Below are 15513 nucleotides of genomic sequence, written 5' to 3'. Positions count from 1 at the left end.
GGGTCGGTCTCTTCTCCCAGGTGACAAGCGATAGGAGGAGAGGAAATGGCCTCAAGTTGCCCCAGGAGAGGTTTAGACTGGATATTAGGAAAAATTTCTTCACCGAAAGGGTTCTCCAGCATTGGAACAGGCTGCCCGGGGAAGTCGCCATCCCTGGAGGTATTTAAAAGACACGTAGACGTGGTGCTTAGGGACGTGGTGTAGTGGTGGTCGTGGCAGCGTTAGGTTAACGGTTGGACTCGATGATCTTAAAGGTCTTTTCCCACCTAAACGATTCCGTGATTCTAAACTGGCACGCAAGCCTTCTCCTGCCGCACAAGGCTCGCATCGCTGCACGCCGGCGTCCTGCCCGGCACGTCACGGACGGGACAGGGAACGGTGCAGCCCTTCCCATTGCCCGCTCCCTGCCTCAACCCGGGCACCCTCACCAGGAGGAGTTAGAATAAAATCCAAGGAACTAGCAAAAATGGAAGTGTAATTTTGAGATCGTTCATGATAGTAAATCACAACATCTCCTCTGCTGCACGTCTGGTCTGGACCCTTCCCGCTCCCACCAGAAGAGGTTTGTTCCCTTCCTCCCTTGAGAGAGATGTTTCTGCATAACACCCACTTCCCTTGTCTGTTTTACCTTTAAGATATAATAGCTCTAAATATATAATCTGTTACCCGGGCATTCGGCTCTTTAATTTCTTCGTGGTCGGCACGAGCTCCCTGTTGCCTGCGGAGAGCGTCGGTTCTGCAGCCACAGCATTTCCAGCCCTTTTTTTTTTTTTTTTTTTTTTTTGTATTAACATTATGCCTAAAAATAGAAACACCTTCTTTTGTATTAATCCGGATGCGTTTAAGGGGCTGTAGTAAATCCGATTTCCCCGCTTCTCCCGTCGCTGCGTTCGACGTGTGACCTCCTGCGAAGGGTCATTCAATTCCCGTAAGATTTTTAGGAATTACTCGGCACCGTTACCAACCGAAAACCCAGAATCGGGATAATTTTTGTGCCTCTGGGGGTAAATTACTCCTCTACCAAAGGTTTTGTCCTTCTCTTTAATTCAAAATCCCAGCTGAGAGGCTGATGGGGACTAAGCCTGGCAGCTAAGCGTCTGCTGGGCTGGGAGGATCTCACCCCGGTGGGTCCGGGGACGGGATGGAGGAATCCCGGTCCTTAAACTCCGTGCAAACACGTGCTTGGCTGATGTTTTCGTTCCCACACTGACATCTCCCTTTCGCCCTTTGCAGGATTATTATAAGATAATTAAAACTCCGATGGATATGGGAACAATAAAGAAACGCTTGGAGAATAACTACTACTGGAACGCTCAAGAATGTATCCAGGATTTTAACACGATGTTTACAAACTGCTACATCTACAATAAGGTACGAAAAGTTCCCGAATCTGCGTTTTTCCAAGGGAAATCTTCCACGTCCTCGTTGGACCGGCGTGGAAACGCAGGCCTTGCTTGTTCGAAGTCCTTAAAAGGAACCACCGCCGAGATCGGCTTCTTTAGGAGAACAAACAGGATTAAGCCGGTGGGAGCTGGGGCACGTCTGTCTTCTGCCGAGAAGCAGGACGCAGACAGGGCCGGCTTAGCAGCCCTCCCTCCGGGAAGAACGATTAGCAGATATCTTCCGTCTAGACATCGTTTCTTTCCCTTTTTCTTTTTTTTTTTTCTTAAAAGGAAATTTTTAAGATTTTTCTTCAGGTCTGACTTGAGCAGAGCCACGACCGTTATCAAACAGACACTTGAGAAGTAGGTCTGTGCTTCGTATTTTCTCCGGCTTTGTTAAGAAGCCGACTTAAGGCTGGTTGGAAACTCTGAAATCTGGTAGGGGAAAAAAAAAAAAGGGATATACAGAGCAGCGTGTTGAGTTTGTCATGCCTGACCCTGACCTCCCTGTAGAACATTCCCCTCCAGACAGTGAGAAACATCCTGAAAACCATTTTATAAAGAGTTGTGCAACCGCCTGGGGCGCAGGAAAAAATATCCAGAGGGATGAGGAGCGTCCCAGGGCGTTCCCAAATGGGGCGAGGGGGGGGGGCAGTGGCCTGTGTCAGCCAAAACCTGGGAGGGGTGGTGGAACGTGGAGAGCTGGAGAAGGTTCTCAGAGGTGGTACCAGGCCGTGCTGAGCGCAAGACGCTCGCTCGTTATCTTCTTAAGTAGCAAAAGGACCGCAAACGAAGGGTTTGCTGCCGTCCTCGAAGTCAGCAAGACGTGGTCAGAGCCTTCGCCTTCCCTCCAGCCTTTTCCTTCCCCGACCGCCTCCACCCTTTCCACCGCTTGCCTGACTGTTTCGGTTCCCGTTTGGTTTCTGCTCTTCGTTTCTCACGGGTCTTTTCTCTCCGTCCCCGTTGCTTCGCCCTTCGTGTGCTTTGACCTTTTTCTTCCCTCCTCCTCTCAGAAACGTTGCACGAGACCCTTCCAGTTTGTTCCAAATCAATAGTCATTTTTTGGTCCTTCAAAACCATCTCCTTGACCGTTGCCCTTCTGGTTTGAGCCAGCACGATGCAACTGGAACGAGGGTAGGCTCTTAAAGGCTTCACATTATTCATATACACCTTAAAATCTTCTGCCACGTTCTCCCACCGCGGTGTCTTCCCCCTGCCCGCTTTCTCCTTGATCTCCCCTGTCCTTCCCTGATCTTCACCGATCTCCTCCAGGCTGGAAGGTAGAAAATGATCTAAGCTAAAGAAACGTCTCTGTGGACCGCGCGGAGCCCGCAAACCATCAGCCGGGCGGGTTTGTGCGCGCCGACCGATGGGCAAGCGTGGTTTTAACCGTCCTTGTGCCGATGGCAGAGCTGAAGCTGCCTTCTCTTGGTGTCACCGTGTCGTGACAGCGCTGGCCGTTGGTTTATCGTCTTCACATCAATCCGGACTCTTGTTCTGTCGCTGCCTGCCCTTCCCTCTCTGCCAAATTTTATTACTATCCCCAAAACAACTTCAAACCTTCGTATCTCTTGTCTCTTCTCTCCCACACTACTGCGGGGTGCCCCTGGGCAGAAGATCTCATCCTCTCTAGGTCTCCTCCTTTCTGTTTTCCTTCACCTTTGCAAATACAGGCTTCTGTAAGGGCCGCTTAGTGCCGTCCTCTCCTTCCACGCCGATTTAGCAACAACTAAAGGCGCAGAACAGTCGACCTCCTCCTTAAAAACCTCCTTTTTGGGGGAGGAGGTTGCCTTGCAAGCCGGTCCCGAGCTTTTCTTACCCCCTACCCTGATGCTCTATGGAGAGACCTCTTCCGGGAGACCCACCAAGGCGGGAGGATCTCGCGTGGTGGAAACGACCGGCTGGCATTAATCCAGCTCTTTCTTTTCCCCTCTGTTTTCCTTCCTCCCTTCATTCGGAAAATAGCCTTTGCCACACGCAGGTAACACCTTGCGTCGGTTTATTCTCCGGTGCATCGGCTTGGTGACGTCCCTCCCCATCATCTGGTTGTACCTATAAAATATAAGGGCTTTAGGGTGAGGATTTGCCCGTGCATTCGGCCCTTGGGACAGTATCCCGTACGCCTTTCCGCTGTGCCGGAACGGAAATAGCAGCGCTAAGGAGGGTGAAAATACAAAGTCCTCTCTCTGGAAATAGATGCCTTGCCTAATTTATGGTATCTGTTTTTCCTCCAGCCAGGGGATGACATAGTCTTAATGGCGGAAGCTCTAGAAAAGCTTTTCCTGCAGAAAATCTCCGAAATGACCCAAGAGGAAACGGAAATCGTCATAGCCCAGACGAAAGGAAGAGGACGTGCGAGGAAGGAAGCAGGTACGATGCTTAGTCGTCCAATGTGGTTAAGCCACGCTCAACTTCAGGCGGTGTCTTTGCCCGCAAGCTCCAACGCAGGGACCTGGTTTCATCTGGCATAAATTGGGGTGTTTAATTGGGGTGTTAATTAAACCCAGCCATCCGTCCATGGGATTGTCGTGGTCGTCGGTGTTCTCGGTGCCTCGCTTTATTGCGGAGAGCGTCTAAAATTGGGTGGGAAGGAGGGTGGCTGCCTCATGCTCTTGCCTATCTGCGTGAGACTCTCTCCGGTGAAAGGCAGGGCTAGGTGAGGTCTTAAAAGTCCCTCGTCCGTGGCTTCTGAGCATCGTTTTTGGGGGAGGAGGAGTGTTGGGGACAGACTTTGCGGTAAATACAGCGCTGCTGAGGCACGTGTATTTACAGTGCTGGTGAAACGTCGTCGTTCCCTGCTTTTCCACAAAGGTAAAAAGCTGAGAGCGATAATAGAAGTGGTTTAATTTCTGCTGTCGGGGAGCTGAGATGAGGAACTGTCCCTCGCAATACCTCGAGGGTAAAGCAGAGCTGTTAAAAAGCAGCACGAACTCTGTTGGATCAGATCTCTTTGAGTTTCACAGCCGCTTTTCACGTCCTCCCGGATAGACTCGGTGCCGTAAAAAAGCTGCATTGTGTTAGAAAAGAACGGGGGACGCCGGAGGGACCGATGGCAACGTGACGGCTACAGACCGACGGGGGAATCCTGGCGCGGAGAGCGTCTGAAAACAGTGCGGAGCGTCGCAACCCGCCGCTGCCCTCTGGAGAACTTCCTCAAGTTATAATTTCCACACCTCATTTATTAATTTGAGCGATGATTGGGGATAGATAATGATGCTTGACGAGCTTACCGTCCTTCGAAGGGACGCCTTGCCCCAGGCGAGGTGGAACGCCGCTCCCCGAAGGTCAATTCACTTTGGGCAGACCTGACCCGTGCTCAGCCAGAATCCCAGAAACCCCTTTTTTTTTTTTGCGGCCAGACTGATTCATTTACCGTGTCTTGCTCTTTTTCAGGGCTGAAATATTAACCTGCACGCTTTAGGCTCTGCATAAATTTGAACCGCAGCATTTTGAATCCTGTTTGAGGTTATAAATTGGTAAAACGATGTATTTATGTCTGTTGATACCTTAAGACTTCACATGAATGATGTAGGCTTGGTTTTTTTTGAAGCTTGGCTCCTGGATTAATAATTTACAGGATCAAAAAGTACCGTTTTGCTCACTTAATCCACTCCTCTCTCTGCTACGTGATATAAAAGCGCGGTTCAACCACCGATTCATTTATTTACAGTCTGTCTCGTAGAAGAACATCTAATATAGAGTAAAAAAAAAAAAAAATTCTCTGCCGGCAGCTTAGAGGAGGAGCGTGCTAACGAGCTGCCAAGTTTGGTATTTTCCTGCTACGTTTCTGGTCTGAACTCTGCAGCCCTGTCTCCTCTTTAAATAATTTTGTTACATTGAAAGCTCCCCCGGTTTCAAATCCGCTTTCTCCGTAATAATCGAATTCTTTCACTACAAGGGATTTTTTCCAATCTTTTAATCCTCCGTCTGTGAACCCTCTCCAGTTTTTCACACCGATAACTGCGCACACCATAAGCGGACGTAGATGTGACCGCTGCTAGAGGTAAAACAGCCTTCTGATTCCCCTGTTCATACCTCAAGGATTTCATTAGCCCATTTTTGGGGGACATCAGCCCTTCCGTAGGCTCAACGTTGGCTGCCGATGCCGTCGGATCGTTCATCAAAGGGCCGAGAACATCCTGGCCGTGATTTGATTTCGACGGCACCTCATCAGCCGCGCGTCCACTTTCAAGATCCCCTTCTTAATTTTAAACATCTCTCATCTCCACCTTGTATCCGTCTCATTCTTTTAACCCAAACGCCGTGCGATACCGAGGCAAATGTCACGTGCAGGAGCGTCACCGAGCTTGTGTCACCAAAAAAAAAAGATGCTTTGACCGCATTTACTGCCTGCGAGCTGGCGCGAGCGTCCCGCGACCCTTCTGGAGTGCTGTGAATCCTCGCGTCTCTTCTTGTCTCGGCCTCGGACTGGTCGTGCTGGCATCCGAACTGGTTATTTTTCGAGGTGTACTGGAAAATCGGCAGGAGATGGCCAGGGATTTTGACAGTCGAAGGCTTTGGGGACCAGTTGTCTGGGTAATAGAGAAGAAATCGGACTTTTGGAGTTGCAGTTGAACGTCCTCGGTAGCTGTCGGAAGAGAAACGTTTCTGTAGTGCCATCACCCGGACAGCGAGTGCAAATTCAAAGCAGCAATATTCACTAAATCCCCTGAGTCTGCCCTGATTTATGATTGACAGTCGTCATCTTTCTGCCTGGAGGGACTTCAGAACATTTTCACAACGTCTTGTCATCTAAAACACCGAGGAACGCAAAAAGGGTCGTAAAGCCGACTGAAACAACTTGAATTATTTTGGCTTTTATTTTCGTTTCCCTTCCCTTGGCGGTTTTTCGCCATCCGCGTCTCTCCGTTACAAGGCTGCGCGTGTGTCCACGCGTGTTTTTCTTGCACGGCTCTAATTCTGCTTCTCTCTGTGTCGTCGAGTCCTTTCGGCTTCATGAAATCCAGGTTTTAAAGCACCAACAAACCCAACTGATGCTTTTTTTTCCTCTGCGTGACCAAGTCGTGATTACTTGTAGCTGAGATTTTATTATTTTTTTTTTAACTGTTACTTTTTTTTTAGGCGTTACCCCTGATACTCCATTACTGTGTGCAGGGAGAAGCTCTCCTTGGTTAGAAAATTATTGGCCATCCCCTTTCTCAGCATCGCTTTGAAGGAGCAACGATGAAATCGCCCCTGGAGAAGAACTTTTTACCTACGGCGGCGTAGAGAGGCGCTTACAAACGGGTCTCCTTTTCTCTGCCGCGACCCTATAGCGTATATAATGTGTAGGTCCCCACCTGAGCTCATCACCCTCCAGCTCCCTTCGCCTCTAGTATTGACCGGCTCTCCCAAGGGAGCCGTAGGTTCATCCAGAAACCCTATATGGCCCATACGTGGTCTGGGGCATCCCACACCCGGCACTTCTACGTTGGGATTTACTATATAGAATAATATAATAATATAGTAGAATAATAGAATAGAATAATAGAATGGAATAACTATATTTACTATATAGAATAATATAGTAGAATAATAGAATAGAATAATAGAATAACTATATTTACTATATAGAATATCTATTCAGGGACCTGCCGGATCATTTTCCTCTAGTCTGCTCCGCCTTCCGTTAAATCCTATTGTGCGCTAAATTCAGCGTATAATCGGTTGATTTGGGGTTAAATTATGAAAAACCAGGTGTGGTGCTGGCCGGAAAGCTTTGCTGCGAAAACCCCGCGGGTTTCTAGCAGAAATCTCAAGCTCCTGTGTAAGGTGGGAGATGAAGCGTGTTGGCTTTGCCTAAGCGATGTAGAGCTTCTCTACGGGATCCCAGCGGGGACCACGGGATCCCTCTGGCTACGAGCCCCCACCTGATTTAGAGACATCAGCACTGAGCTGTCATTTTGCAAGGAGAACGGGATGAAAACTCCCGATTTTATTCTCTTAATAAGTCGCGGTTTCATTTTTAGCGGAAATAAGCTCGCTAGCGGTCGTAGTTGAGCATCTCTTAATAGGCGACGTTTTTCTAGTGGGATTGCGATAACTGCAAATCCAAACCGGGAGCAAATCTGGCTGCGTTTCTTGTCTAATTAACGATTTTTTGGGGAGGAGAATTGTGGAAGAGGTGTTCGATAGCCGGCAAGGCAGGACACACAGCTAACGTGTCACGCTTGGGAGAGTCTCCTTGTTGAGAGAGCGGTGGAATAGCAGCCAAAATCCAGTCTGTGCAGCCTGGGAGGTGAGCCCAGGTACAGATCAAGCGGTGGGATTTCTCTCTGCGTAAAGGATAGTCCCCGTGTTTTGAAAAATACCGAGCTCTCTTCTTCCTGAAGGTCTAAATCCAATTCTTGCTAACGAGGAATGTTTGATATCTGACGGAAGGTGCTCCTGTAATACCTGGTGATCCCAAACCTTCTCCAGACCTGGGGACTTGGGGGTTGATCACACTTTGCTGATACCTCCGTCTTGAAGGTCTGCTGGTGGTGTGCCCCAAGATCATCCAAGCGTTGCAGCATTCCTCTTTTTTCCATGGCGGAAAGTTTGGAAGCTTGGTCAGAGCTTTGCTCTGCAAAGGAGCAGCAGCCCCAGCAAGGAGGTGACTTCCCCAGGGCCGCTAGAAGGTCCAAGGACAGCGCTGATGTTTCCAACCTTGTGTCCCAACCTCTACGGTTGAAATCGCCTAACGAGGACCTCGCTCTCCAGCCGTCGGGAGAGATTTCCCCCGGACAGTAGCAGCTGCCTTAAGTGACTTAAATCACCAAGAATTAAGAAACTCTTCGTGGTAACGAGAGTACAACATTGCTCCTGAAGGAAGAGCTGCCCAGTTTTGGCTCCAAAATGATGATAGTCAAGAACCGTTGCCTAGGAAAAAAGGGTAGGCAGGAAAAGAAGCACTCATCTTCTTGCCCTGCCTGCAAGAAATCTTGTGTGAAGGGAAGGGGAAAGAAAGGAGGACACCTTTGGCCTGATCTTGGTCTTTTTTTGGAGGGGTTTTGGCACAGTTAGGTCCTGAGCTTCTTCACCATTTCACCTAGCGAGCCATAAAAGTAATCCTCATGAAGGAAAACGTGGCGAGCGTTTGTCCCTGACTGGTTGCTCAAGAACGGGAACTGCAAGATAGGAATTATCTAATGAGTAATGTTCTTTAAATGGTGTTATTACGAAAAGTTAATTGTTTTTCCCGTTCAAACAATTAAGTTGGAAGAGAGAAGCAACCTTTTCTTTCTTTTCTCTTGGCAGTGACATCCAAACCAGGATCATCCACGGTACCGAACGCAACCCAAGCATCGTCCCCGGCGCAGACGCAGGCGCCGCAGCAAAACCTCCAGTCTGCGCAGACGACTCATTCCTTTCCTTCCGTCACCCCCGACCTCATCGTCCAGACCCCAGTAATGACGATGGTGCCTCCTCAACCTCCTGTGCCGCCTCTGCCTGCTCCCCAGGCCCCCGCGCCGCCGGCCCCGGCTCCCCAGCCCATCCAGCCTCACCCTCCCGTTATCCCAACACCCGCCCAGCCCGTGAAGGTGAGTAATTCCTTAATTATCTTAACGTGACAGCTTAAACTATCTTGACGGCCTAGAAACGCCACGGTTGGCCTAGTGGTCGCCCTTTGCTTTGCTGCTGGGGTCTCATTTTAAGGCGAACGGCCGCCGTTTGGTCAAAAAATTCATGGTTTGAGAAACACGAGGAGCCTACGGTGACCCTCTCTGACGCCAGTTAAAGTTAGACGTGATGAACTCCACCCAGGTTTGCGTGGAAACCCCGTTCATCCTCTTAAAACCTTCCTTCCTTGAGCTTTATATGACTCGGGAAGAAGGTCTTGGCTTGCTGAAGTGACTCATGCCCTTGGCCTTTGCTGGTACGACGAAGATGATCCATACGTTTTTCTGTAGAGCTCAGTACAGACCGACAATATCTGAATATTTTTGGAAGGGCTTCCAATGTCCTTCTCATAGCGTTGCCGTGAGGCTTGAGTCACTAGCGATGGTGAATCCAAGTCAACGCTACAAGAAACACGACGTGGTTGAAGGCAAAAGTATGATGCCGAAAGTAATATTGCTTTATTTGCTCGGTTATAGACAAAAAAAGGGGTGAAGAGGAAAGCAGACACCACGACACCAACGACCATCGACCCAATTCATGAATCGTCATCGCTGCCCGCCGAACCCAAGTCCACCAAGTTGGGTCCGCGCCGGGAAAGCAGCCGCCCGGTAAAGCCTCCAAAGAAGGATGTTCCAGACTCTCAACAACACGTGGTAGAAAAGAGTAGCAAAATATCCGAGCAGTTAAAATACTGCAGCGGAATCATCAAAGAGATGTTTGCCAAGAAACACGCTGCCTACGCCTGGCCCTTCTACAAACCTGTGGATGTGGAAGCTCTGGGACTGCACGATTATTGCGATATCATTAAGCATCCCATGGATCTGAGCACAATCAAAGTAAGCTCAGGTTTATAGGAGGGGGAGGTCGGGGTCTGAGCAGAAAAAAGATGGGTTTCTCCCCACGCGTGCGCACCAGGCGTCTTCAGCTGTCTGCCAGATTTATTTTGGCCGTAGGTTTCTGGTACATTCGGTCTCTCTTATTTGCCTCTTGCTGTTACCCTGACATTTGGGAAAAACAAACAAGCCGGCATCCTTCCAGAAGGGCTCTTGAGAAACGCTCGCACGGGTTTTTTTATAGAAAATTTCCATTACTGTATAAAATCTACCCTTTTTTTTTTAGCCCAGGAGATGGCCTCAGAGAGCATAAATCACAGGACTAAGGGGATTCGATTTAAAAAACCCCATTTTCCATTCTTTTTAAAATAAAGGCCTGTCTTTTTGAAGTTGTCTCTCTAAATCAGTCTTCTGTTAAGCACAGGTGGTGCCCTCTAGTTTAAGATTGCTTCATTTTAACGAGCGACTGCAAATTCATCCACGTTTCCCCTTGAAACATTAATTCATTATTGGAGTTGTTTAATTTTAGAAAGTGACTGCAAAGTCATCCACGTTTCCCCTTGAAATGTTAATTCCTGATTTAGAAGGCTGACTTTTTACCTAGGAAACCTTAATTCGTTATTTAGAAGTCTAACTTTAGCTAGGAAACCTTAATTCCTTATTTAGAAGTCTTTAACTCTTTAGTTACCAAACCTTAATTCATGATTTGGAAGTCTTAACTTTTTAGCTACGGGATGAACTTGCGCGCGTGCAGTTTAAGCTTAGCTCTAACTCCTGCTTCGCCCGGTTGGGGCCTGCGTTTTAAAACCAGAGGACTGAACTTTCCATTCCCACTCCTTGCCGAGGTTACACCAGGGCTGAAGCCGACGAGGATCGCGGCTCTTCCTTCCTCACGGCCTTTCGGACCTGGAGGGTCTTGGTGGGCCAAACCTTGGAGATGCCAAGTTAAAATCTTGGCTTTGGCTTTTTCCTTTCTCCTCCGGACTGGCCGGCGATGAGCGTTAGGTCTTGCACGTCCGTTGCTGCCTGTACATCTCGCTGCCCAACTGTCTGGCAGGGCTGCCTGTCTGAGGTCACCCTTGGCAGATGTTGCCGGGACAGCTGTGGAGCGTTCTTCGTCTTCCAGTTGTCCAACTCAACCCCGCTTTCCCAGGGAGGGAGAAGGAGGCGTGAAGCTTCTCTTGGCTCAGCTGGCGTCGCCACAGCTGGATGCGGCGTTCGGGGGGATGAGGGGTCATCTCGAGGCTGTCTCCACCCGGATCAGGCCTCCCAGCTGGAGGGAGGAGGGACAGGAGCAGGTCTGTGCCCTCCTAGGGTGGAGGACCAAGCTCTGGAGATGCCAACTTGGTCCCTGGAGGAAGGGTGGATGGTTGAAAGCAGGTGAAATGGTTGAATCCTGTCCCCTGCCTCAACAAAGTCTTCTTCTTCCATCGTTGGGTGAAGGGACCATCCCGGTGTCCTCTGTCCCTCCAACCAGACTACGCCGTTAAAACTCTTGAGATCCTCCTTGGAGGGGAACGATCTGAGCAAAGCCCACCATATTCTTCTGCTAACGCACGATCGCGTGGAGGTTTAGCCCTTCTTGGTTGAGGTCAGGTGGAGCCAGGGTTCGTACTCCTGGCCTTCAACACAGCATCCCCGTTCGGTTCTTCCTCCAAACCGCCTAGCTGCTATCAGCCACGTAGACGGCGAGAAGGTGGCTTGGAGAGCACGTAGTCCTCTTTTGAACATCATTGAGGATGCCCGTAGTCGGCTCTAATTTTGTATAAACCAGCCGCAATCCTTCGTTTGACCAAAATCAGTCGTTCTTTTGACCAAAATTAGTCGTTCCAGCGTAGGGAGAAAATGGGTGCGTGAAATCCGTGGGCTGTATTTACTCAATCAATCAATTTGTTCTATTTGCACCGTTAACAGCGGAGAGTTTTTTGTTTGGTTTTTATTTTCCTCTCCTCCTTTCTAGTCTAAACTGGAGAACCGGGAATACCGAGATGCTCAGGAATTCGCGGCGGACGTACGATTGATGTTCTCCAATTGCTATAAGTACAACCCCGCCGATCACGAGGTGGTGGCCATGGCACGGAAACTGCAGGTAAGGACGCGCGTTGTCGCAGCCCGCTTCGGTTTTCGATGAACGTCGGCGTCTCGCTTGACTTATTTCTCCAGCGTAAGGGCCACGTAGTCCTGAAATAACATAAAAAAAATGCCAGCGTGGTAGGTAACGGTAAAAAAATCATCCTTTTTGCTGCGGAAATGATGCAAGGAGTGAGCGGACTCAGCCCAATTTGCTTCTTTAAACTCTTTATTTTAATAGCATCTTTTTCGTGTCTTCTTACCTTTTCGATAAAGGAGTAGGAAGGAAAAGCACGGCTCCAAAATGTCACTTTTCTCCCAAAAACACCTCGAAAGAAAATAAGTGACAGTACCTACTTGGTTGTGCTCTTTTAATTACCTCTTCCGGTGAAGTTTTGTGTTTAATTAACGAATTAGCTGATAAAGAAGCCCCGCGTCTCAAGCGAAGTGCTCGGCTTAACGCACGCGCTCCGCCGCTCCACAAAATCATCTCGATTCCCTCGTTTCTTGGGAATTCGGAGCTGCTACGCAAGGGCGCTTGGCCGAAGCGGGGAAAATCACTTGGCTCCGACCGGATTTGGGAGAGACCGAGCTCGTTTCGGTGCTAAAGGAGCTCGCGGCAGCCGCAGAGAACCACTGCAAGGGGACGAAGAGCTTCCTCCCTTTGGTTTTTTCACCCAAACCTTTCAACGCCTCGCATTAAAAACGCTCGGGCGTTCCCCATAGCCGTGATTTCAGGCGGTGCGTTCCCTTAAATGCCGATTTCTCCTTTTTTTTTTGCCTTGGGAGGATTGTGGGTGCAGTTGTGTGTTTTCTAAAGAAATAAGCTTTCCTGCCGTACGTCGCTCGGTCCCTCCTTAATAACTTCACCGTGTCACATCTGATACCAACCAAGCGGCTGGGAGCTGCCGGGGAGTCCCCAAAATCCGCGTGGAGCTGCGTGCCGGGTGCCGGAAAGACGCCTCGGCCGCGGTGAGGAGGGGACGCAGGATGGGCTCGGCGGGATGCGAGACGTACGCGAGGACGCGGGAACCAAATCCCTAAGGGAAGAGGTTTTATTAGCGTAGAAAAGTGCAACTCCAGCGGCGTGGAGCAGGACGACGCGGCGGCGGAGCTCTCGCCGTGTGAAAGGAGAAGAAAATCAGCGTGGTTCGCTGTAACCTTCAGAAAACAGGTTGAGAAGGGATCTGAGTTACACCAGAAAGCACCGGAGAGATGGGAAAAACCTCTTAGGTTGGAGGAAAAGCTATTAAATTGGGGAGGAAGCTGTTAAATTGGGGGGGAAGCTGTTAAATTGGGGGGGAAGCTGTTAAATTGGGGGGAAATCTGTTAAACTGAGGGAAAAACTACTAGGTTGCAGGATGTTTGACTCGATAAACAACCAAAAAAAAGGAGAAATTGGATATTAATAGCTTTGCTGGGTCGTGCTAAGTGGAAACCTCGCGTAAAAACGTCCCCGTGACGCAGCTTCCCCCTCCGCTGAAGTCGAAGGAACTTTCCGGAAAACGTCGGCTCGTGAAAAGCTGCCAGCTGTTTTGTTTCGATCCAGGTGTGAAGCTGCGACCGAGGGCCGAGGAAACAAAGCGGTGACGAACCCAGCACGCGCGTCCTCCGAGATGTGTCCTCGGTTTTCAGGCGCTCGTGGGTTTTTTGTGATGCTTTGATAAAATTACAGCTCAGGTTTGGGCTGGTTTCGTTTTGAGACGAGTATACGCTGAGTAAACGCGTGTTTCGGCTTGCTTTTAGGGTGAATTTAGTAGAATTCAGCATCTTAGTCATGTTTTTTCTGGATTTTATGGTAAGTAGACGCCTGGAAAACACGATGCTCCCCCTCTGGCTGCTCTTTTGTTCTTGTTTTGGTCTAACGAAGAACTTCGCAGCCCCTTTAAGCGACGTCTTGGAACGTTTTCCAGCCAGCAGCAGAACGAATCGGAGCTGAAATTCCCGTCGCTCTTATCGCAGGCTGAAGAGTTGCACGGAAACTTGTGACTTTTCTTTTCTTCGCCCCATTTTATGGGGGAAATTCCTCCGCGACCGGCATCGCCAGGTGATGCCGTCTGGAGCGAGGGCTCTATGAAATCGGGATTTCATCCTCATCAATCCCGTGGACAGGCTCGGGAACACGGCCCTGCAAAGATCAACCACTCGGGAAACTTGTATTTCTGCCGTAAAGATGGAAAAAAAGCGGCGTTTTGAATGTAATAGTCCCCAGAAAACGGGCGTTAAATTTCAGAGCAGCCCCGTAGGGGCCATGCGACGGAGGTGGGTACCAAAATTACCGACTGGATCCCGCTCCCCACCTGGCTGAGCCCAAGCCCTCACCTCTCCGTTTGCTTTTCCCGTGCCCAGAAAAACTGATTTCAGAAATAAAATTTTACAAAAAGGGAGGTTTCTGGAGCACTGCTGAGGTTTGGAAACAAGGCTGAGGATTCAAGTTTGGACTTGAGTTTCCCGAAAACAATATACGTGACGGCTTGCTTAATAGTCGGCCCCGGTCGCTGCCTGCTGCGTTTTCCCCCCGTCCTGGAAACATCAACCTCTGAAATAACTCGTTTTTCTGCTTTTTGTTACCGCTTGGTCGTCGGAAGATGATTTCTTGGATTTTCGGGGTTAACGCCAGCTCGTGGCAGAGATTTATGGTTTCTGTTTGTCCCAGCGAGGACGGGTCAGCGGTACCGGTGCTGTACAAAACAGAATCCCTGCTTAAAAAGGCGTTAATTAGCTCGTTATCTACTCGCGGGGGTTTTTCTCTTCCATCCTTTCCTGAGCGGATTCCTAGGGATCCTTCGGACACCGAGGGCTTCTTATAACCCAGGCGCTCCGAATTGATGGATCGCTTTTTAATTTCACACAAAGGCACTTCAAATTAGCCTTCCTGTTAATTAAAAGACTAGATAGGTATAAAAAAAATTAGGAAGGGTTTATTTTTGACCCTAGAGAATTAAAAAATCGAGTGTATACGCTGGTGTAGCATTGCCTGCCGGTGGTGATCGAGCACTGGAATTTCTGGTTCACGGAAAACAATAATTAGGTTGTAAACAGCCATTAAGTGGAGTGAATCAGTGACAAATGTACGTGCCTGCCTCCGACGTTCCCGCAAGCGATGCCGTCGCTGGAGGAGCTCGGAAATCTCTCCTTTTCCTCCAGCGTTTTCCGCTCCTTCCCCTGAAATTTGAGCCTGAGCGCGTAAATGAAGTCAATGGCATTTCTGCCAGCAGATGGAAGCAGCAAAGCAACATCTCCGGCGCCCGGAAAAGCTGTCGCTGCTGCAAAACAAGCCCTGAATAAAGGTACGAGGAGGCTGAGGATGGAGAAAAGTGGTCCGGCCCGCTCACATTGAAGAAGGAAGGTGGAAAAATAATCTGTGTCGAGGGAGGGGAGAGCCCAAGAGGTCCTTAAAATCACCAGGATGAGCCTGAACTGGAAGAGCTGGAAGCCTTCGGGAAAGAAAACGTCGCTCCCACGCTCGAGCGCTGAGTTAAATCAGCGCGGTTTGATATCACGGGGTGTTTGACTCGTGGAAGGATTGTGGATAAGTTGTATAAATCTTCTGATTTATGCAACTTAGGATTTATCGCAACGTGAACGTGCACACGGTTAATATTTACAGCCCGTCGGGTTTGAGG

General features: G+C 49.3%; 1 protein-coding gene across 6 annotated transcripts in view; it reads left to right on the top strand.

Annotated features, from left to right (window-relative positions):
• Positions 1-15513, top strand: part of BRD4 (bromodomain containing 4) — an 84513-nt gene that overhangs the window by 39769 nt on the left and 29231 nt on the right. For 5 of the 6 annotated variants that reach the window (XM_075525938.1, XM_075525934.1, XM_075525936.1 and 2 more), the window contains 5 exons: positions 1234-1371; positions 3617-3752; positions 8622-8905; positions 9461-9820; positions 11778-11906. In XM_075525938.1, coding sequence (XP_075382053.1) covers positions 1234-1371; positions 3617-3752; positions 8622-8905; positions 9461-9820; positions 11778-11906 — 1047 coding nt within the window. The remainder of the gene's footprint in view (positions 1-1233; positions 1372-3616; positions 3753-8621; positions 8906-9460; positions 9821-11777; positions 11907-15513) is intronic. The other variant, XM_075525939.1, reaches the window with a different exon arrangement.

This window comes from Mycteria americana, chromosome 28 (genome assembly GCF_035582795.1).
Source record: "Mycteria americana isolate JAX WOST 10 ecotype Jacksonville Zoo and Gardens chromosome 28, USCA_MyAme_1.0, whole genome shotgun sequence".
Classification (NCBI taxonomy): domain Eukaryota; kingdom Metazoa; phylum Chordata; class Aves; order Ciconiiformes; family Ciconiidae; genus Mycteria; species Mycteria americana.
Note: the sequence above shows the minus strand (reverse complement) of the source record. Positions and strands in the feature narration are given on the sequence as shown.